Source organism: Pelophylax lessonae, assembly GCF_965119305.1.
Source record: "Pelophylax lessonae genome assembly, chromosome: 13".
Classification (NCBI taxonomy): Eukaryota; Metazoa; Chordata; class Amphibia; order Anura; family Ranidae; genus Pelophylax; species Pelophylax lessonae.
Genome location: NC_138780.1, coordinates 132,819,953 through 132,843,026, shown reverse-complemented (window position 1 = coordinate 132,843,026; position 23,074 = coordinate 132,819,953). Strand labels below are relative to the sequence as shown.

At 46.1% G+C, this 23,074-nt stretch overlaps 1 protein-coding gene across 2 annotated transcripts in view; it reads left to right on the top strand.

Moving 5' to 3' along the window:
• UBR1 (ubiquitin protein ligase E3 component n-recognin 1) overlaps window positions 1-23,074 on the top strand; it is a 234,394-nt gene that overhangs the window by 71,573 nt on the left and 139,747 nt on the right. For both annotated transcript variants that reach the window (XM_082275496.1, XM_082275495.1), the window contains 4 exons: window positions 12,753-12,852; window positions 13,404-13,532; window positions 14,676-14,856; window positions 22,637-22,698. In XM_082275496.1, coding sequence (XP_082131622.1) covers window positions 12,753-12,852; window positions 13,404-13,532; window positions 14,676-14,856; window positions 22,637-22,698 — 472 coding nt within the window. The remainder of the gene's footprint in view (window positions 1-12,752; window positions 12,853-13,403; window positions 13,533-14,675; window positions 14,857-22,636; window positions 22,699-23,074) is intronic.

Below are 23,074 nucleotides of genomic sequence, written 5' to 3'. Positions count from 1 at the left end.
AATACATTTTGTTCCACTTCATGAATGTGTTCCACTTGTTGTTCATTCTTCACAAAAAATTACAGTTTTATATCTTTGTTTGAAGCCTGAAATGTGGCAAAAGGTTGCAAAGTTCAAGGGGGCTGAACATTTTCGCAAGGCACTGTATATAGATAGATATAGTTATAGTGTGTGTGTTTATGTATGTGTGTGTGTATGTATGTGTGTGTATGTATGTATGTATGTATGTGTGTGTATATATATATATATATATATATATATAGAGAGAGAGAGGTGTGTATGCATGCATGCTTTCATACATACATACATCTCATAAAATTAGAATATCATCAAAAAGTTAATTTATTTCAGTAATTCAATTCAAAAAGTGAAACTCAAATATTTTATATGGCATATTACACAAAACCAATAAAAAAAGGAATTGTTAATACAGAAAATGTTAGCTTACTAAAAACTATGTCCGTGTACAATAGTTTATGCACTCAATATTTGGTCGGGGCTTCTTATGCATGAATTACTGCGTCACTTGCGACGTGGCATGGAGGCGATCAGCCTGTGGCACTGCTGAGGTGTTGTGGAAGCCCAGATTGCTTTCATAGCGGCCTTCAGCTCATCTGAGTTGTTGGATCTGGTGTCTCTCATCTTCCTCTTGACACTATCCCACAGATTCTCTATGGGTTTTAGGTCAGGCAAGTTTGCTGGCCAATCTAGCACAGTGATACCATGGTCATTAAACCAGCTATTGGTAATTTTGGCAGTGTGGGCAGGTGCCAAGCCCTGCTGGGAAATTTAAATCGGCATCTCCATTAAGCTTGTCAGCAGAGGGAAGCATGAAGTGCTCTAGAATTTCCTGCTAGAGGGCTGCACTGACTTTGGACTTAATAAAACACAGTGGACCAACATCGCCAGATTATATGGCTCCCCAAATCATCACTGACTGTGGAAACCTCACACTGGACCTCATGCAACTTGGATTATGTACCTCTCCACTCTTCCTCCAGACTTTGGGACCTTGATTTTCAAATAAAATGCAAAATGTTCCACAGTCAGTGATGATTTGGGGAGCCATGTCATCTCCTGGTATTTGTCCATTGTGTTTTTATCAAGTCCAAAGTCAGCGCAGCCAGCAAACCAGCAAATTGCCTTACTTAAATCCCTTAGAGCAGCCTTTCTAAACCTTTTCAGCGTGGAGGAACCCTTGAAATAACTTTCAGGTCTCAGTGAACCCCTGCTAAAAATTACTATATTTACAACTCATGATACATTAGTGGGATGGTCAGTTAGATGAATGCTCCTTACACTTGTGGACATTGGGAAGAATTACCTTCTTCCAGATAGCTAAAAAGATCAATGGTGTCAGGGGAACTTATCTGAGAGGCAGAAATAGCTCATTGCTCAAGGAACCCCTAGCAACCTCCTGAGAAACCCTAGGGTTCCACGGAACCCTGGTTGAGAACCACTGCCTTAGAGAATCTGTGGGGTATTTGTCAAGAGGAAGATGTAAGACACCAGACCCAACAATGCAGACGAGCTGAAGGCCAATATCCAAAGCAACCTGAGCTTCCATAACACCTCAGCAGTGTCACAGACTGATCACCTCCATGCCACGTCGCATTGATGCAGTAGTTCGTGCAAAAGGAGCCCAGACCAAGTATTGAGTGTATACAATACTGTACATGGACATACTTCTCAGCCAACATTTCTGTATTAATCCCTTTTTTTTAATTTTTTTATTAATCTTATGTAGTATTCTATTTTTCTGAGATACTAATATTTGGGTTTTCACTAGCTGTAAGCCATAATCATTAACATTAAAAGAGAGAAAGGCTTGAAATATATTTTGTAATGCATCTATATAAAATGAGTTTCACCTTTTTTTTTTTTTTTTTTTTTTTTTTTTTTTTTTGAATTACTAAAATAAATTAACTTTTTGATGATATTCTAATTTTATGAGATGCTCCTGGTGTATATATTATATTTTATTTTTGTAATATTGCTTTTTGTCATAATGACTGCATTTGAATGTGATGTCAATCCAAGACTATCGATTTTATGACTATTGTACTGCAATGTCTAACCGATTCAATACAGGGCACTTTCACCCCCTTCCTGCCAAGGCCAATTTTCAGCTTTTAGCGATGTTGCATTTGAATGACAATTGCGCGGTCATGCAACACTGTACCTAAACCAAATTTGTCATTTTTTTCCCCACAAATAGAGCTTTCTTTTTGTGGTATTTCATCGCGCAAGGTTTTTTCTTTTTTGCTACACAAAAGTTTGAAGGAAAAAAAAAAAGTTTTTTTGTTTGTTATAAAATTTTGTAAATAGATACGTTTTTTCCTGCACTGATGGGGTGGCACTAATATGCAGCACTGATGGGCACTGATAGGTGGCACTGATAGGTAGCACTGATTTGCAGCATTGGTGGGCACTGATGGGGGGCACTCATAGATGGCAATTATGGGCACTGGTGGGTGGCACTGATAGATGGCAATCATGGGCAGCTTTGATGAGGAGGGCACTAAAAAGATCCCTGAGCCCTGATTGGCATCCCTGGTGGCCATGGGTGGGCATCCCTGGTGGCCATGGGTGGGCAATCCCTGGTGGCTCTAGTGGCATCCCCCCCCCAAGAGTCTGCACTGGTAATCATTGCTCTGATTACCAGCACAGACCCCCCCCCCTGTCAGGAGAGCAACCGATCGGCTCTCCTCTACTCGTGCCTGTCAGGCACGAACTGAGGAAAGCTTTTTAAGGGCACTTCCTATTTACGATTTGACCAGCTGTGATTGGACACATGGTAAAGAGCCTACGTCATTAGGCTCTTTACCGGGATCGGAGATGCGGTGTGTCAGAGTGACACACCGCACCACCGATCGCCACTCTGCGTGCACCCGGGTCTATCCTGCTGGACGTCATATGAATACACACAGGAGTCAGGATAGAGCAACCGCTTCCCTGCTGTTATTTTGCTATATGACAGGCGGGAAGTGGTTAATGCAGCAAATTCTTTCCACTTGAGACAACAAGTTACAGGGCAGACCACAATACAAAAACATCCCACTGGAAACGTTTGTTCAAACTGCCTAACCAAACTTTTATTTTTTAGTATTGGATAGCCCAAAGAGGAATGAGAATCTGTCAGGTTTTGTTGCTGTTTGTGCCCCCGTGAGGGAGATTAGCCCTCTCTGTTTTCTCTGTTTATCATTATTGCCAAGGAAGAAAATTCCATATTTTGGGTTGTCACCAGAACCGAAATAGAGAGGGAACATTCCAATGGGGACACTAGTTATGATGGTGACAAGTATACAGTGCCTTTAAAAAGTATTTATACCTCCTTGAAATTTTCCACATTTTGCCATTGTACAACAAAAAACGTAAATGTATTTTATTGGGATTTTATGTGAAAGGCCAAAACAAAGTGGCAAATAATTGTGAAGTGGAAGGAAAATGATACATGATTTTCAAAATTTTTACAAATATCTGAAAAGTGTGGCGTGCATTTGTTTTCAGCCCCCTTTACTCTGATACCTCTAACTAAAATCTAGTGGAACCATTTGCTGTCACCTAATTAGTAAATAGTCTACCTGTGTGTAATTTAATTTAATCTCTGTATAAATACAGCTGTTCTGTGAAGCCTTCAGAGGTTTCTTAGTTTTTTTTTATTTTCCTAGCAGCTAAAATAACCATAGCACGTTCATGGAAATCACCGATGCTAAATATTGTGATGATCAAAAATAAAATCTCCTGGATCATGATTAACGAAAAACTGACCAGTATCCATAATCATAATCAAACCAGGTTTGAGAAAGTATGGAATCCGTGGGTAGCATATCTTCAGGCTCCCTGAGTGTCGAGTGGCATTCGCAATAGGATGCCGGTCTAGGGGGACAGAATCTGTTTTATTCTTTTCTCTCTTTTTATTCCATTTTCTCTTTTTCTTTTTCCTTTCATACTTCTTTGGTTATTCCATATATTATATGAGCAGGATAGTTTGATATAGACCGAGGAGATTAGTCTTAATTGACACTTATCTTACAACTATGATACATGAGTGCTGCTGATGATTTCTAATTTAGGGTGATGTCATTAGACACTTATTACTATAGAATATTGTTTATGGAGATTTTTCCTTCAAATCCAGCAGTTGATCTCAGTACAATTGCATTTGATATTGCTAATCTTTTGTTAACGAATGTTTAAATTTATCTTTGTATGCTGCTATAAAAATTATTGGAAACAAAAAGTTTTACAGACTATTATAATATACCTCCCTCCTGGAACAGTCTTAATCCGTAGAACATTTACATGTAAGGATTTAGCAACTAAGATGGCCACCCTTCTAGAAAAAGTAGAGTACTCTGCATGGTAAGTTTGTGTAATATTAGAGCCCTGTAGGGCCATGACTCTGGAGCCTTGCAGATGTCTCTTGAAACAAAACAAAATGAGGTTTATATTTTTTGATGTAATTAAATACTAAAGAACGTTTTACCTTTTGAGTTTGAACCTCGGACATTCCAAGAAAATAATTTCACCAATTGTGCCATTATAACACACTTACATATGACTTGTAGCATAACAATCTCCAGAGGCATAGAGCCCCACCAACCCCACCAGTGTACATCAGTAGTAGCCCATAATACCCATAAAATATCGGCACAGCAAAGAGTAGGTAAGCAACACACCCCGGTAAAACAGAACGCAGAACGATCCCTCCTGGGCAAAGGGCTTACCCCTTGTGAATTACCGTCTGAGGCTGCCGATGACTGAGACAACGTCTCCATCTCCTTCTCCTCCCCTCGTGTCTCCCGGTCACCGCCGCCATCTTGTGAGCTCCAGGCATATTTAGCCAGCCGCTCCTCCAGGGATTTCCTCTCCGGTGGCCCAATATTTTTTTTGTTACCATGCTGACCGGCTGACTCAACACAGCCCCACTTCAGCCAGCTCCTATGGCACAACTTGCAGTCCTCTACTGCTCAGGATGCCCGTAGGATGAGTCGTCCTGGCTGGAGCTCTTTGCCGCTGCTGCTTACTCGCCGGAAGCCAGCTCTGCCCCCAAATATAGGGCAATCTTAGAAGAAAACCTGTTAGAGTCTGCAAAAGACTGGGGCGGAGGTTCACCTTCTAGCAGGATATTGACCTTTAAACATGCAGCCAGAGCTACAATGGAATGGTTTAAATAAAAGCATATTCATGCACTAGAATCGCCCTGTCAAAGTTTAGACCTAAATCCAATTGAGAATCTGTGGCAAGACTCAAATTGCTGTTCCCAGATGCTCTTCATCCATTCTGGCAGAGCTTGAGCTATTTTGCAAAGAAGAATGGGTAACATTTTTAGATGTGCGAAGCTGGTAGAGACATACTCAAAAATACTTGCAGCTGTAATTGCAGTGAAAGGCGGTTCTACAAAGTATAGACTCGGGGAGACTAAATACAAATGCATGCCACACTTTTCATATATTTATTTATTTGTAAAAAAAATTGAAAATCATTTTCCTTCTTCAGAATTTTGTGCCGCTTTGTGTTGTTCTATTCCATAAAATCCCAATAAAATACATTTACGTTTTTGGTTGTAGCATAACAAAATGTGGAAAATGTCAAGGTGTATGAAAACTTTTTCAAGGCACTGTAAATTTAACTCTTTTTGGAGGGCTCTGCTTTTACTTCCAGTTTTGCTATAGGACAGGAAGTAAAGTGATATCTTCCTTTTACACAGATGGTAAAAAATGACAGGGGTTTTAAACTTCCCTTACTTTGCAGGTTGATTTATTAGTCCTTTGTGTGTGTTTGTTTTTTTTAAACTGGTTGCATAGTTGCCTATGAAAATGGTGAACACCCCAAAAATGCGCTTGTTTTGACTACTAATTATACTCCAATAAAATTCAACTTTTCTCTTACGTCCTCCGACAGTCGCCGCCCCTCATAAAGTCTTCACCAATTGGTATTGACTTCTGCTCCGCAGGAGTAGCTAGGCATAAGACTTGTTAGAAACAAAAGCTTTTAGCATAGACACACCCATGGGGGCTGTCCCACTGGTCAATACCCCCCCTGCAGTAAGCCATCCCAACCCAGTTTTGTCTCTGCCTAGCATTAGGAGTAGATGGGCTTCCCTGTGCTGGGGCTACAGTCTCAGCACATGTCAGTTTTTTCTTTGCTTTACTAGCTGTTTATTTTGTCAGCTTTAGTTTTAGTCGGATCTTCGGATGAAGATGGATTTTGCGGAGCTGGGAATTGGACTGGCCGCCCTGGCTCTCCAGGGCAGAGGGTCAGATGGATCCCCAGCCCGCCATCGAGCGTTCGGCTATGGTTTGCCCTGGCGCTATGAACGACCCATCCCTGTTCGCAGCAGGGATGCAGCCTGTGAGGTGGCTACCTCACTGGACGCATATGCGGTTGCATGCTGCAGTGTCCTGCATTTTGGCTGACGGCATTCCCTGTCATCTGAGGACAGAGGCTTTCCGTTTAATAGAGGCACTCCACGCCATCCGGTACAGTTAAGTACTTATCTGTGTGGGGCCTCTGTCTGGGGTGGCAGTCCTGTGTTGCTGTGTGTCCCCTCGTGTTTGTGCTTTTGTGGGGCTCCCTGATGCGATCCCTGCGGGGGTCTTTTTTAGTGCACTGCTGGCGCTGTGTTGGTTTTGGGGGCCCCTCTCCTGTGTCACTTTCAGTGTTTGGGAGGCGCAGACACTGTGTGCGGCGGCCGCTGCCACTAAAGACCGCGCGGTCTGCCATTTTGGATGTGGGCAGCATGTCTGGCTTCACTATGGGCTTTACAACAGCTTGCTGTGTAGTGTTTTGGCGCCATCCGGCGCCATCTTGTTTGTGGCAGAACGATCGTTCCGAGCAAATGTCGGCTGCCATCTTACCGAAGCCTTCCATTACTTTCTATGGGCAGCCATTTTCCCTTAGCCTTGCAGCATATAGTTCAGCCTCTGATGACCTCACTTCCTTTTCCTCTGGAACAGCGATCCAGCAAATTCCCCCCAGCCTTGGTGGGGGACCCCAGTTCTGCTGACCCCCCGTTATACCTAATTTGGCCGCTGTAGTGGCGACTTTAGTGTCAGAAATGGAGGTGCTGATGGTTGAACGAGCTGCTAGGAAAAGGCCTAGACTATCTTTCTCCTCTGATTCAGATGGTGATGTGGCTGGCGTGCCCTTCTCAGGGTCTCGCTCGTCCCTGGACCCGCTGGGGTCTGAGGGGGAGGCAGGGGTGGAGGGGGTAGATGATTCTCCTCCGTGGTCGCCTGAAGAACGCACAGCTATGGATGCGTTGATTTCTTCTGTAAAAGAAACACTAAATTTGGAGGATGGGCCCACTCCTCCGGGCATTGTGTCCTCTTTTGGTACACATAGGACCCGCAAGTCGGCGCAGGTTTTTCCCTGCCCCGCTGAGTTTCATCACACTGTGAATGAACAATGGCGCGGTTTGAAACGCCCTTTTACGGTGCCTACTAGGTTTAAACTGCTTTACCCGCTTGGGCCTTCTACGGATTCGCGCTGGTGTGTTGCTCCCCAGGTGGATCACACGGTGGCCGTGTTTAACAAGGCTACTTTGGTTCCGGCTGAGGATACCCCGGTGTTACGGGATCCTACGGACTGGAGGTTGGAGTCTCTTGCCCGCCATGCCTACATGGTGGCAGGTTCCATGCTCAAACCTATTTTCACTTCTGTCACGGTGGCTCAGGCGGTGGCGGATTGGACTAAAGTGCTTAGATGCACTCTCGCGTCTGATTCTGCCCCACCTACTACACTGGCCATGGTAGACCAAATTCATCAGGGGGTCATGTATTTGTGCGATGCGGCCTTGAACGAGGCCCCTTTGGCTGCATGCCTTTCAAGTGTCGCGGTACTTTACCGTCGACTGATCTGGCTGAAGAGCTGGTCGGCTGACCAGACGTCACGGAAAATGGTGGCTGATTTTCCCTATGCAGGGTCTCGCCTTTTTGGCGAGGCTTTAGATACCTTGGTGAAAGGAGTCACTGGGGGCAAAAGCACTCTGCTGCCCCAGAATCCAAAGAACAAGCCGTTTCGCGGCAGGTGGGGTCCCGCCTTTAGACCCAATCAGGGGTCCTTTCGTGCCTTTAAGCCACAAAACAAGGGCAAACCTTTCAAGGGCCAATGTGGCTAGAAAAAGCCCTGGGTGGGCAAGCAAAAGTCCGGCCATGCCGGTGCGGCGGCTCAGTCCGCCTCTGCCTGAAGGGACGCCCTCACCTGTTTCAGTTGGTTTCCTCCAACCTTGGCTGCTCCGAATTTCGGACAGGTGGATTCAGGAAATCATTCGATAGGGATACAAGATCGAATTCCTTTCCCGGCCGGCGGACAGATTCTTTCCCCCAAATCTTCATTTGACCCCAGGGCGCCTACAGGACCTGCATCAAGCGGTGCAGGACCTCCTTGCCCAGGGGGTGATTGTCCCGGTGCCTCATCGGGACAGGTTTCGGGGGTTTTACTCGAATCTGTTCACTGTGCCCAGGAAGGAGGGCAAGGTGCGTTCTATCCTGGACTGGAAAGCTCTGAAACCGTTTCGTGCGCGTTCCAAAGTTCCGTATGGAATCCCTCCGCTCGGTGGTGGCCTCCCTGAGTCCAGGGGAATTCCTGGCCTCTATAGACCTGAAGGATGTGTACCTGCACATCCCCATTTTCGAGGGTCATCAGAGGTACCTCTGGTTCGCAATAGCGGAGGATCACTATCAGTTCGTAGCGCTACCTTTCAGTCTCGCTTCGGCTCCAAGGGTCTTTACCAAAGTGCTGGCGCCTGTTCTGGGTCTGCTGAGGGCACAGGGCATTGCGGACTTGAGATATTTGGACAATCTCCTGTTAAGATCGAGTGCCAGTCAGAGCCTGCTGCACAATCTGTCCTACCTCAGTCCTTGGATCTGAGTGTCTCGTTGAGTCGCCGGACCAGAATGGATCTTCTGTGGTGGCTTCAATCCCCGGCGGTGTCGGAAGGAAAATCCTTCCGTCCGTTACTGTGGACAGTGATTACCACGGATGCCAGCCTGTCGGGCTGGAGTGGAGTACTGGGCAACCTGTCTGCCCAGGGCACTTGGTCGGTGGGGGCATCCTCCCTTCCGATAAACATATTGGAATTGAGAGCAATAAAGCTCTCTTTTCCAGTGGTCGAATTGGCTTCGGGGGCTGCCCCGTTCGGGTACAGACGGACAATGCGACCGCGGTGGCTTAAATAAACCACCAAGGGGGCACCAGGAGTGCCTGGGCGGCCCGGGAGGTGACCGACATTCTGTCTTGGGCCGAGACTCATGTCCCGGCGATTTCAGCAGTTCACATTCCGGGTGTGGAGAATTGGCAGGCCGATTATCTGAGCCGCCAGACCCTGGATCAGGGGGAATGGTCCCTACACCTGGAGGTCTTCCAAATGCTGTGCGCGAAGTGGGGATCCCCAGACGTGGATCTGTTTGCGTCTCGGCTAAACCACAAGGTGGAAAGGTTCGTGGCAAGAACACGCGATCCTTGGGCGGTGGTGGCCCCTTGGCATCAGTATCGTCTGATGTATGCCTTTCCTCCGATTCAGTTGTCCAGGTTCCTTCGCAGGTTGGCGTCGGAACCGATGTTGGTGATTCTGGTGGCGCCGGACTGGTCACGCCGGTCTTGGTACGCGGACATCGTTCACCTAGCTGCAGAGCCTCCTTGGCGGCTCCCAATGTGGGAAGATCTTCTGTCTCAGGGACCGATCTTCCATCCTGCTTTACAGTCGCTGGCTTTAACGGCATGGCTGTTGAAAGCCAGGTCCTGAGAGACAGGGGTCTCTCCTCAGAGGTCATTCCTACTTTAATCAAAGCTAGAAAAGCGTTGTCTGGTAACATTTATTACCATACATGGAAAGCTTATTTTGCCTGGTGTGAGTCCAGGGGCTTTTCTCCTCGCTCATACTCAGTGACAAGAGTGTTGACTTTCCTCCAGTCTGGTGTGGACCAGCGCCTGGCGCTGGCCACGATAAAGGGCCAGGTATCTGCACTGGCTGTTATTTTTCGGCGCCCTGTGGCGTCTCATTCCTTAATTCGCACCTTCAATCAAGGTGTGCGACATTTGGCCCCTCCCCGGAGGGAGCCTTTTCCTCCATGGGACTTGAACTTGGTTCTGTCCGTGTTACAGCGTTCTCCCTTTGAAAACATCCGGGAGATATCGTTGCCTCTGCTGTCTAAGAAGGTTGCCTTTTTGGTGGCGATCGCTTCGGCTCGCAGGGTGTCAGAGTTGGCGGCGTTATCTTGCCGCTCTCCTTACTTGGTGGTTCATAGAAATAAGGTGGTCTTGCGACCTAGCTCCTCATTTTTACCTAAGGTGGTGTCTGACTTTCACCTTAATGAGGACATTGTTTTGCCTTTGCTCTGTGCGAAGCCTAAGCATCCTAAGGAGGTTGCCTTGCATTCCTTGGATGTTGTCAGGGTGATCAAGGTTTACTTGTCGTCCACTGAATCCTTTCGGAAATCTGATTCCCTTTTTGTCCTTCCTGAGGGAGAAGGGCATGGCTGCGTCTGCGGCGACCATTGCCAAATGGATCAGACAGACGATTGTACAGGTCTATGCTTTGAAAGAACGGGTTCCACCCTCCCCTGTTAAGGCGCACTCTACCAGATCTATGAGTACATCCTGGGCCCACCGGCATCAGGCTTCGGTGGCCCAGATGTGCACGGTTGCGACTTGGTCGTCGGTGCACACCTTTTCCAAATTCTATAAGGTTAATGTTCTGGCGTCAGCTGATGCCTCCTTTGGCCGCAAAGTTCTCAGTGCGGCAGTGCCATAGGGGACCCTTGTTTTTTTGTGGGTCCCTGGCTGTTGGGGGGGTTTTATCCCCTGGGTTATTTGCTTTTCTGGGTTGTTGCTCCTGTTGAGCCTTTTCTGTTGCCCAGAAGGTTCTCTTACTGTGTGTGTAAGGTTCCTTTCTCTGATGTGGGTACTGCGCTGCCTTTTCTACGGTTGCTTCTCCCACCCCTCATGTCTGCACTGCTTTGGGACATCCTATTGGTGAAGACTTTATGAGGGGTGGCGACTGTCGGAGGACGTAAGAGAAAATTTTTGTAAAATCTTACCGTAAAATTTCTTTCTCTGAGTCCTCTGACAGTCGCCGCCCCCGCCCCTCTTTTGGGGTTTTTGTCTTGTACACTTACTGCTATGCTACCAAACTGAGTTGGGATGGCTTACTGCAGGGGGGGTATTGACCAGTGGGACAGCCCCCATGGGTGTGTCTATGCTAAAAGCTTTTATTTCTAACAAGTCTTATGCCTAGCTACTCCTGCGGAGCGGAAGTCAATACCCATTGGTGATGACTTTGAGGGGCGGCGACTGTTGGAGGACTCAGAGAAAGGAATTTTATGGTAAGATTTTACAAAAATTCAGTTTTTTTGGTCAATGAACAATTTAAAATGTGGGTCATGTTTTGTTTTGTTTTTTATTTTTTTTAATTAACAATTTGCAATGTGTGTTTATTTACTTTGGGGGACTTTGTAACCCTTACTTATTAATGCATGGGAAGATCTGGATACCTGGGGGCCCTTTATATTAAAATTTCCATATTTGTTTTCATTTTAAGGCGAGCTTTTTTGATTCTTCTTAAATTTGTTTATGGATTTGCATTTTTGTTAGTGGGATAGTGTACTGTGTACTTAAGGATCACACACTTTGGATTTGTATACCAAATTGCAGGTAGAGTTTTTAGTTTGATAGTATGTGATGAAGGCTAACCAGTTGACTAGGGTAGGAGGAGGCATTCCGATACAGTTGGCTTATGTGGACCATTAGTACAACTCTAGGCTCTGCCTGCAGACTATTTTAAAGATGTAGATATGATACTGTAGGTTTGCTTTTTACAAGTTGATTCATGTTAGCAGCAGCATGGCTTGGCCTTGTGTTTGCAGTTATCTTTGGTTTAAACAAGTTGCCCCTGTCCATAAGAATTCGCAATAGGAAATGATTGTCATGTTGAGCCTTTTACTTCAAGCGGTAATAAACACAAAACCAATAGTTTTATATTGCAGCTTACCAATCATTAATTCGATATGGTGGCTCCATTTTAGTTTTTTTTTTTTTTTTTCTTTTTTCTTCTCCTCCTCCCCTTCCTTCCTTCCTTCCTTCCTTCCTTCCTTCCTTCCTTCCTTCCTTCCTTCCTTCCTTCCTTCCTTCCTTCCTTCCTTCCTTCCTTCCTTCCTTCCTTCCTTCCTTCCTTCCTTCCTTCCTTCCTTCCTTCCTTCCTTCCTCCTTTCCCTCTCTCTCCCCCTCTCTCTCTCTCTCTCCCCCCCCCTCTCTCTCTCTCTCTCCCTCCCCCTCTCTCTCTCTCTCTCCCTCCCCCTCTCTCTCTCCCTCCCCCTCTCTCTCTCCCTCCCCCTCTCTCTCTCCCTCCCCCTCTCTCTCTCCCTCCCCCTCTCTCTCTCCCTCCCCCTCTCTCTCTCCCTCCCCCTCTCTCTCTCCTTCCCTTTCCTCCTCCTTCCCTCCCCCTCTCTCTCTCCTTCCCTTTCCTCCTCCTTCCCTCCCCCCCTCTCTCTCCTTCCCTTTCCTCCTCCTTCCCTTTCCTCCCTCCCTCCCTCCCTCTGCAAAGTAATAACTGTTTGCTTTTGTGTTTAATACTGCTTTCAGTATTCGGTCACTGACCTGGAACAAGTATGCATATAAAGTCTTCTGGCTTTTTTTTTTGCCCATCTGCAACTTGTTTCCTTTTATAACTAGCATGTCTTTGTATTTTGTATTGCCTGTTTTTTATGAATTTTTATGCTCAACCTCCTTTTGTGATTTTTCTATTTTAGATATATCCTGACAAGTAAACCCACATCTTGGTCAGAAAAACTGCAAGAGAAGTTTGTGGAGGGTTTTAAATCTCTGCTTCATATGTTAACTTGTATGCAGGTAATTCTATGATACTAGTTATTTTGTGATTCTGGCTATTAGGATATCACATGGAGATGATAATTCATAATAAACAGTATACTCATTATAAAAGATAAAATACATTTATAGTTATATTTAAAATTAATTTAATCATTTTATATAATTTGTGCCTTCAATTACAGTGCAACCTACTAATGATTCCAATATGTTTGCATTGCAGAAAAAAATCAAATATGGTTAGGTTGCACAGTATAATACAGTTAAAACTATTTTGGATGGTGATAATTTTGTGGTTCTGACAGACATATTAGAAGATAACTGGCAGTGTTGACTTCATGATTGATGGTACCTCATTGGGAAAGATTTTCTTATTATGGGGTAGGGAGTTGTTTGCTATGGTTATAACTGGTTTGACAGACCTAACAATTTAATGAAAGTCAACTCTCCAAGAGTTTCAAAAGAGCTATACCATTCCACCTACTGGATATCTATACCATTTCTTATACCAGATCTGATTTTACATTTTGGGAGATGTTAAACCATTAACATGACATTATTTGCTTGTTTAGGGCATGGAAGCTACAGGTCGAATGATAGGACAACACGTTGAGATGGACTTTGACTGGGAGACCGCAATAGCCATGCAGATGCAACTGAATAACGTCTTGATGTTAATGCAGGAGTGGTGTGCCAGCAATGTAAGAGTGTATCCTGAAATATATTCTCCTATCATGAAAGACAGTGACAAAACATTTGTTTTTTGCACTCCTAATCTCTGATCTTTATATAAATGAATTCTTTAAAATAATTGTTACTAAGTGTGTCAAGAAAAAATATTTGTATTTTTTTTTTAAACTGGTAGCTTTTGTTGATCTTACTAATTACTCTGTGTATAAATTTAAGAACCTTATTTGAGAATTGTATAAATCCTGAAGAACAAATCTGTCCTCCCGAAAACTTTTATCTTCAACTTAAAATAGCCAGTAAAAGATATTGCTACAAAATTTCTAGGCCAATCAAGTTCCTCCACCCCAAACTCACTCATCTATGTCTTTATGGACCTTGCTTTGTGCATTGGTCCAAATCATTTGGTGGAGGGAGGATTATGGTGTGGGGTTGGGCTTTGCCCCTTAGTTCCAGTGAAGGGAACTCTTAAGGTGTTGACATACCAAGACATTTTGGATAATTTCACGCTCCCAACATTGTGGGAACAGTTTGGGGATGGATCCTTCCTGTTCCAACATGACTGTGCACCAGTGCACAAAGCAAGGTCCATAATGACATGGTTAATCGAGTTTGGGGTGGAGAAACATGACTGGCTTTCACAGAATCATGACCTCAACCCAATAGAACACCTTTGGGATGAATTCGAGCAGAGACTGCGAGCCAGGCCTTCTCGTCCAACATCAGTGCCTGACTTCACAAATGCGCTTCAGGAATAATGGTCAAACATTTCCATAGACACACTCCTAAACCTTGTGACAGAAGCTGTTATAGCTGCAAAGGATGGGCCAACTCAATATTGAACCCTACAGACTAAGGCTGGGATGCCATTAATGTTCATGTGTGTGTAAAGGCATAATGTATCCCTATCTCTAAATCCATCTATCTCTCTCTCTCTCTCCCTCTCTCCCTCTCTCCCTCTCTCCCTCTCTCTCTCCCTCTCCTCTTGGGTTTTTATTTCAAATACTGGCATCTTTATTATTTCAATAAAAAATGGTAGATAGTGTTAAAGAACTTGGCTTTTTATGAATTTATTTATATACCTGCATTTGTGATTCCAAACTCTTATCTGCCCATACTGGTTGTATAACATTTTCTTGTTACTGTCTTCAAAAAAGGAAGAGATACTGCTCCAGACTTACAAGGACTGCTACCATAGGGTTCTTCAGTGTATTAAACCTGTTCGCTCCCAACAAAAGACTCGAGTAGAGATGTGTGGTCATTCCTTTGAAATCTACCCGTTTAAAGTCTCCAGAGATCCCGTCAGTATATATCTGCCCCTCACCCGGATGCTGGCAGGTAGGTGCTATTGTGTTTTATCACTTAAACTCTGTACAGTCTTCATTGACTAAATAGATCTCAAGCTAAATTTTATTTGGGGTTATGAAGTTACTTTAGTTTGTATTATTTTTAGAGTTCCCCTGGCATGCCTTCTTTTAGAAACAGTCAGGCCCTTGTTCTTGTACACCCTTGAGGTTATTCTGACCACCTTGCTTTAGCATTTTTAATTGGTCCAGAACAAGCAGTCAGATCTGCTATGTCAGAATAAAGCCAGATCTGCCTTCTTTCTTTTTTCTAGGACGATGCAAAGTGGTGATTTGAATGCTAAACGTTTTGGTTACAGCTGATCACATGTAAACAGACACTCTGTGTTTGTGTGAGGAAAGGAGTGCCGATAAGAGGCAAGGTTATTGGCTCACGGTTTACACCGACAATCGGGGCACTGATCATCGGTGTCCTGATAATCAGTGCACCCCCATCAGTGCCCATCAGCGAAGTAGAAAAATTACTTATTTGCAAAATTTTAGAACAGAAACTTTTTTTTTTTTTTTATTTGTTTAGCAAAAACTTAAAAAAATCCCAGTGGTGATTAAATACCACCAAAAGAAATTGCTCTCTGTCTCAATTTTTAAAACAAAATTTGTTTGAGTAAAGTGTTGCATAACCATGCAATTGTCCTTTAAAGTGCATACATTTGCTAAATATATTAATGAGTAAAATTCCTGTCCCAGATAGGTTTACTCCTAAATTATATAAAGGGTAAAAAATAACTTTTAGCCACCCTTTCAAATCAAATTTTTCAACACAATATCTGCAGACAATCAATTCCCCTCTTGATCCCTTTAATTTTTTAAAACACTTTTGCCCATATTTTCCTCATGTTTTCCTCATTCCAAAGCCAGACGGTGACCATTCCTTTTGTGGCAACTATTGCCCAATTTCACTGATAGGGGTTGATCGAAAAATATAACATAAATGATAGCCACTTTGTTTGCAACTCCCATAAACCATTTATCAAGGTCCAGTTAGATTTTTCCAGGTATATGAGACTTGCCCGACCACACCATAAATTATGTTAACCTACTGTGCTCAAACCAATTGCCAGCCTTTTATGCTGCTGGTTTTTCAATGCAGAAACTGCATTTGACTGGGACAGCTGGCCTCTTCGCCAACATCCCATGCAATTAGGATTAGACCCAAATCATTCTAGCACTATACTCTTTATCCTCTGCAAGGGCCCATGTTAGTGTCTTTCTATCCCCCAGCTTTAGCATACATAACAGCACACAACAGGGGTGCCCCCTTTCCCCACCCATTGTTTATTATGATGGAGCACCTAGCTAATGCCCTTAGAAACAGTCCCTCTAGCTCAAGCGTCCAATAGGCCCCCAACATACAAAACTCTCACTATTTACTATGTCACCAACCCTCCCCAATCATGCCTTTTATTGTCCAAGAATTCAAATGTTTTGCGAGTCTTAGTAACTTTTTATAGTCCGTTATTCCAAGACTGAAATTTTTAGGTGTCTCCTTATCCCCCAGCAGGATACACCCTGCTCCAAAACTTTCCTTTTAAGTGCTGTCCCCATTCTCTAAAGTATATAGGCATCTGTATCGCTGCTGACCTCTATTAACTTTTTTCCTTGATCTGCATGCCTTTACTTCACAAAAATCTCAGACTGAAAGACTTGTGACTGCGAACTCTACTTGGTTACTTAGTTCATTGACGTATGCAGTTCTCTCTGATTCATATCAGTAGGTAATACTGCCCCCTACAGGAGTAGGACACTAGGCAGAAAAAAGTTCTGGCTACCCCTATGGCCAGTCCCAGAGGGTACACCCTCTCTCTTCCTGCATAGGATGTCCGTTTTAATCTGCCTAGTCAGGAGTAAGGACCTAGTTTTTTGCTGGGATCTGTGGTCCTGGCATATAAAGTATTTTTTTTATGTAGATTTTTTTTAGCTAGCGTTTTTTTCTCCGGAAGTTTTTTCCTGTGAGATCTTCAAGCAATTATGCCGCACATGGTGACAGATTACACCCCCCCCCCATATCCAGTGGTCACCCCAGTCTGGCCAGCGAGCGCGTGCAGTCCGTAGCTCCATGCTGGGTCGGTCCCGACATAGTCCCACTGGACGGGCACTGGTCCCGCAAGATAAATGACAGGGTCTAGGCTTATGTCACAGCGTTCCTATTTGGCCGACAGCCCCCCTTCTCCGGTGGTGTGGGGTCCTGTCAAGAGATGGCACCCGCTAGTGTTCCTGGTATGGTTAGTAACCGTTCCCCCCCCCCCCCCCCCCCTGGCAGATGTTTGGGTGGACGCGGGCTCTCTCCCTGCGATGGTCGGACCCTCACACTCCTAGGTTTCCCTCTGTCCTCTTGTGACCCCCCTCTCCTCTCCACCACCCCCCCACCCTACCCCCCCTTTCCACGTGGGGGACTGTTTGGGCCTACCTGAGGCTGGGGCCTAGTGTGCAGGCAGCATAGGGGGCCAGGGGAGTGCGCCGTCCGCAGCGCTCGACCGATCGTGCAGGAGGGGGGGGAGCTTGGTAGGGTTTTCTGCTGTTTATGGGCATTTGGGGGTCCCCCTATGGGTCCCGATTACCACGCGTGGCCGCCATTTTGTTGTAGCCTCTGTCTGCTTCTATGGCAGTGGCCATCTCGGTACACCGGTTTTCGGCCATTTTCCGGTAGATTTTTTGCTGTGGAGGCTGGTGGAAGTGTCTGGAGACCTGACCTTCGGGAGCTCTGTGGGCCCGCTTTTTCAAAAAAAAATGTAATTTTTGTCTTTTTTTCTTAGGTGCGCTGAAACGTTTCTCCGCCTTCCCCTGCCTCATCTGATGTCTCAGCCACCGCAGACATGGGGCCTCCCTGCTGGGCCTGTTACCTCGCACCCTGTCTCCTCGGATGATGAGGATGACCTTTCTACCTCCCCTGCCGCGACAGGCGCTGGTGGATGCACTGGCTGTTTTAGGTGCGTGACACCCTGCAATTTGGAGGTCACAGCTGCGCCTGGGGCGCAGGTGGCATCTGGCACTCACATGCCATCTGGAGCTGCTTTTTTTTGCTGGCTGCTCATGTAGGAGGGGACCATCTGAGATGTTCCCCTGGGGTGTCTAAGCGGCCGTCAGACGTTGCCCTTTTGGGGAGTCTCTGGTATAGAGGGCTGTTCCTCCTTTGGTGGATGTACGGTCTCTAGCTGAATGGGACTACCGTTGCTTCGGGGGAGGAATCCCCGTCCTTTAAGAACTTGGTGGATAGGATGGTGTGGGCTTGTGGCCTGCGATCTGTACTCCCTGGCGTAGTCTGCACTGGGAACAGTGTTTGTTTGCCCTTGCCACGCAGACTCTGCCTGATAGGCGGAGTTCTACTGCCGTGACTTGGTGTGGGGCATGTTCCTCTTGACCTGGGGGAGCTGTTGGACTAGCTGGCACAGGTGCTGCAATTTGTTCCCTTGTATGGGTCACCTTGTCGTTTTCAGCGGTGGTTGTACAGCGTCTACTTGACCGGAGTGTTGGTCTGCGGATCAAACTTCTAAGAAGGTCTTAATGGATCTCCCTTTTCAGGGGGATCGCCTGTTTAGTGCTGCCTTGGATGGCATTCTATAAGGGTCTCACCGGGGGAAGAGTGTTTTCTTCCACAGGCTAACAAGGGTAAGGGCCTTCGTCGCAGTCGGAGTTCTTCCCTTTCGGCTCGCAAACTGTTTCTTCGTCCCTCGGGGACTGTCGACGTGGCGAGGTCCTTCCAGATTTCCGCGTGTGGTTCCAAACGACCCTGGTCTGTAGAACATGAGATACATTTTTTTTTTTTTTTTTTGTAGACCTGCGGACAAGGCCTACTTGGCCTGAAGGTGGTTCCTCACCCATCTACGGGGTGGTGGTCCTTGCCGGTCAAGGACCTGTAGCTGGCCCGGGTCCCAGGCTGACTGGGTTCAGGAGGTCATGCGGTCCAGTTGCAAGATCGAGTTTCGATCCTTTTATTTCCGGTAAGGTTTTTCCCTTCCAATGTACGGCTGTCCCTGGATTGCTTTCAGGCGCTCTGTGGGGCAGTTCAGGCTCTTGTTCAACAAGCTGGACCAACTGATCCTTTGATGGTTCCATGCAGATCAAAACTTCAAAAGTTGGTATCGGTTCGCACGGTGATGGCTTCCCTGCATCAGGGGGATTCCTGGCCTCCATAGACATCAAGCTGCCTACCTTCACATCCAGTTATGTTCGGGACACCTACTGGTTCTCCGTTTTTTGTCGTGGGGAAGGATCTCTATCAGTTTGTGGCATTACCCTTTGGTCTCGCTTATGCTACTAGGGTCTTCACAAAGGTGTTGGCTTCGGTCCTGTCGCTGTTGGGGCAGCAGGGCGTATTGGTCCGGGGTTCCTGGCCGATCTGCTTCTCCGTGTGGAGTCCCTTACTGTGCTGACAAACCAATTTTGAAGTCACCACAAGAACTCTGGGGGAGTTCAGGTGGGTTCTGAACCTTCAGAAGTAATCCCTGGTCCCTTCCATGAGACCGGACTATCTGGGCCTGACTTTGGATCCGCCCTCAGTCAGGGCTCTTGGAACTTCAGACTGCGGTTCAACTGTTACTGTCCCGCACATGGTCGTCCCTTAAGACCTGTATGCGAGTTCTGGGACTGATGGTGCCGTCTTTCGAGACGGTCCCTTTCACTCAAACCCTCTCGGGGGATCCCCCAGAAGGTGATCCTTCTCGAATGGGACTAGAATCCAAACTGGACTTTTGGATCCAGCTGAGCTGGCTGACCAGGGACTCTTGAGCTGAAATCCTGCCTCCCTTTTTTCCTGAACAATTATCATCGCAAGTGCAAGCCTGTCCTGGTGGGGAAGAGTCCTGGGCAGGTTCTCTGCTTCGGGAGTATGGTTCTTGGAGGAACCAGGTTACCGATCAATGTCCTGGGGTTGAAAGCGATCCGGCTTTGCCTGGTTCACTGGATCGGGCACCTGTAGCTGCCCGGTGCACTTTCAATCGTCTATGCCACGAGTATGGCTTATGTCATTCACCAAGGGGACACCAAAGGTGTCCTTGTGGCCTTGAAAGTGTCAATTCTTCGTTGGGCAGTGCGCCTTGTTCCAGCTCTTCCGCTGTTCCCTTTCCAGGTGTGGAAACCTTGGTGGGCAGATTGCCTCAGTCAACAGGCCTTGGATGCAGGGGAATGGTCCCTTCCGGAGGTGTTTCAGCAGTTGTGCCTTAGTTGGGGACACTCCAGACGTGAACCTGTTGGCGTTGCATCTACAGGATAGTGCTGCGGTTTGTGGCCTGTTCCCGGGACCCTCTGGTGGGCAATGGTGGCACTATGGGTTCTGTCATGGGCAAGAACGTTCGCGAAGTTCAACTTGAACAATGCCGTAGAGTTTAGTATGGTCACCTGGGCACGGCTGCTTCTGGCATTGGTCGTGTGTGCGTGCTCGCGGATGGGCCAAGGTCAGTATCAGCTGCGGTCTGCCTTTCCTCCTCCCAAGTTGTTGCCAAGAATTTTTTGCAGGATCGAGGCGGAAGGGTTTCCGGTCTTTCTCGTGGCCCCGGACGGGCCTCGCCGAGCTTGGTACACCAGCCTGGTCAGTCTAACAGCAGACACTATTTGGAGAATTCCTCTCAGGGGAATTGATCACAAGTCGGCCTTGAGTACTGTCAAGGGTCAGGTTTTGGCTTTGGCAAATTTCTTCCAAAGGCCGTTGGCCGCCTGTGCCTTGGTGCGTGACTTCTTCCAGGGGGTGCGACACTTGGTACTTCTGGTGCGACCTCCGTCACCCACTGGGGACCTTGATTTGGTGCAGTCGGTTCTTTTAGACCCTCTGTTTGAGAGTATTAGAGGGTATCCCCTGCCTACCTTATTACAGAAGGTGGCCTTCTTGGTTGCTGTCACTCTGCGTGCAGGTGTCGGCACTTGCGACATTGTCCTGTCGTTCTCCCTATATGTTGATCATGGGGCCAAGTGGTACTTTGTCTGGATTCGTCCTTCCCTCTGAAGGTGCTTTCTGGTGTTCACTTGCACGGGGTCATTGTATTCCCATCTTGTGTCCTGATCCCTCACATCTTAAGGCATGTGCATTGCTTACTCTGCTTACTCAAGGTGTACTTGGCAACTACTGAGTCTTTTCGTAAGTCAGGCTCGCTCTGTGTACTTTCGGATGGCCCATGAAGGGGACTGCCCGCGTCTGTTGCGTCTATTCCCGGATGGATCGGACAGACGGTGGTGCAGGTTTATTCAATTAAGGGTTCGGGTCCTACCTTACCCTGTTGCGGCGCGTTCTATTCGGGCGCCTAGTGCTTCCTGGGCTTTTTGCCTTGTAGGTATCTGTGCTCCAGGTTGCAAGACGGCTACCTGGTAGTCTGTTCACACCTTTGCCAAATTTTATAAGGTGGTTATGCTGGCGTCTGCAGGTGCCTCTTTTCGGCCGCAAGGTTTTTTGCTGGCTGCTTTTTAGAGGGCTTTTGACCTTCCTTGAGGGTGTTTTACTGTTTGTTTCAGGTGGGCCTCATCTTTTTGTTCTGATGAGTCCTATGTTGCCTGGTCGGCTATGATTGGCCTTGGGGACTTGTTCTTTTCTGCTGTTCCCACCCCTCATTTTATGGCACTGCTTTGGGACATCCCTACTGATATGAATCAGAGAGAACTGCGTCCGTCAATAAACGATAGAGAAAACTGGATTTTTGACTTACCTTTAAAATCCTTTTCTCTTAAGCTCATTGACGGACGCAGTACCTGCCCCTCTATTTTGAGTTGGGTTGGTGTTACTTTTCTGACACTGCTTTGATACAAAACTGACCTATGCAGGAAGAGAGAAGGGGTACCCTCTGGGACTGCCCATAGGCGTAGCCAGAACTTTTTTCTGCCTAGAGTCCTACTCCTGTAGGGGGCAGTATTACCTACTGATATGAATCAGAGAGAACTGCTTCCGTCAATGAACTCAAGAGAAAAGGATTTTATGGTAAATAAAAAATCCAGTTATTTTAAAAATGGCTGTAATGCCATACGTTTCAAACCATCCTCATGGATGCACTCCCTGGAAATGTAATTTGGGGATCTCAACGTCCACAACTGCTTGGGACGATCCTCACCCCCCTAAAATCCCAGGGTGGCAGCAATGCCTCTGATGTTTATCTATACCATGCTGCCTCTGTTCCTACAGGATTGAAGATTTAAAAAAACAACAACAACAAAAAAAAAACATTTTGTGTAGCTTTGGTGAGCTAACTTGCCTGTAATGAAGTAGGTCCTCACACTGTGCAGGCAGCCCGTTCCTGTAGAATTGCAGGAATGCCTGGTCCTCTTCCTGTCTCAGTTTCCAGCACTGAGGGGATAATTAGTCTCAGGACTATGTTTTGACTTGGTTAGACTCCTGTTGGCCCCCTATTCATGATTACTCCCCGACCTTTCCGGCTCCCCTCCACCTTTTCAACCCCCCCCCCCTCTATTTTTTCCTTCCTCCCTCTCTTCTCTGCTCTACTGATGTTATATGCCCACTTCATATATTACCTGGAAATCAATACATTTCGATTGCACAATAGAGTAATAGATGTGCAGTGTGGATATATACTGTAAATGCCTACTTTTCCTATATGCATAGAAAATGATGGTGGGAACGCTCAGGCATGTTTGCAAACCTATTCTTTATTTTTGTGTTTACCTTATTGCTTCAACTGAATGCTGCAAGCCCCAAAAAACAGACTCCGTGCTGCTTTTAGTGGCTTTTGTTGTTGGTATGCTTTCAGAGCTTACGTAGTACCTCAGTATATCAGACATTTGACATTTGTGTTTCGTTTTTTTTTTTTTTTTTTCCCTAGGCTTACATTCACAGATGAGTAAAACTGGTGTCTTTGCCAAGCTCCATGAGTATATTCCCCTTGTGAGTAGTCCTAAACTCTGCATGTTTATATCAAATGTGAAAGTCTGAGTTTGTAGGCAAGCTGCGTAATTAATGGTTTCTATAGTCACTGGTCTGGTAACAGTACTAGATTTATAGGCAAAATTTTAAAGCATATTTCCAGCCTAATACTCTTTCCCACTTCCTCCAACACTAAGAAAAAGTAAGAACAGGTGATTGAAATTCTCCAAAAGCAACATTAATCAAAACAAACATGCTTTTTGTTTAGGTGGGTATTGGAAGGCTAGAACTCCTGTCTGTTTTTTATTTTTTCTCGAACCCTAATGCAGATGTTCCCTTACTTCCTGACTGGTGAAACTATTGTCAGCAAAACAGAAAGTGATGAAAATCTCCTACA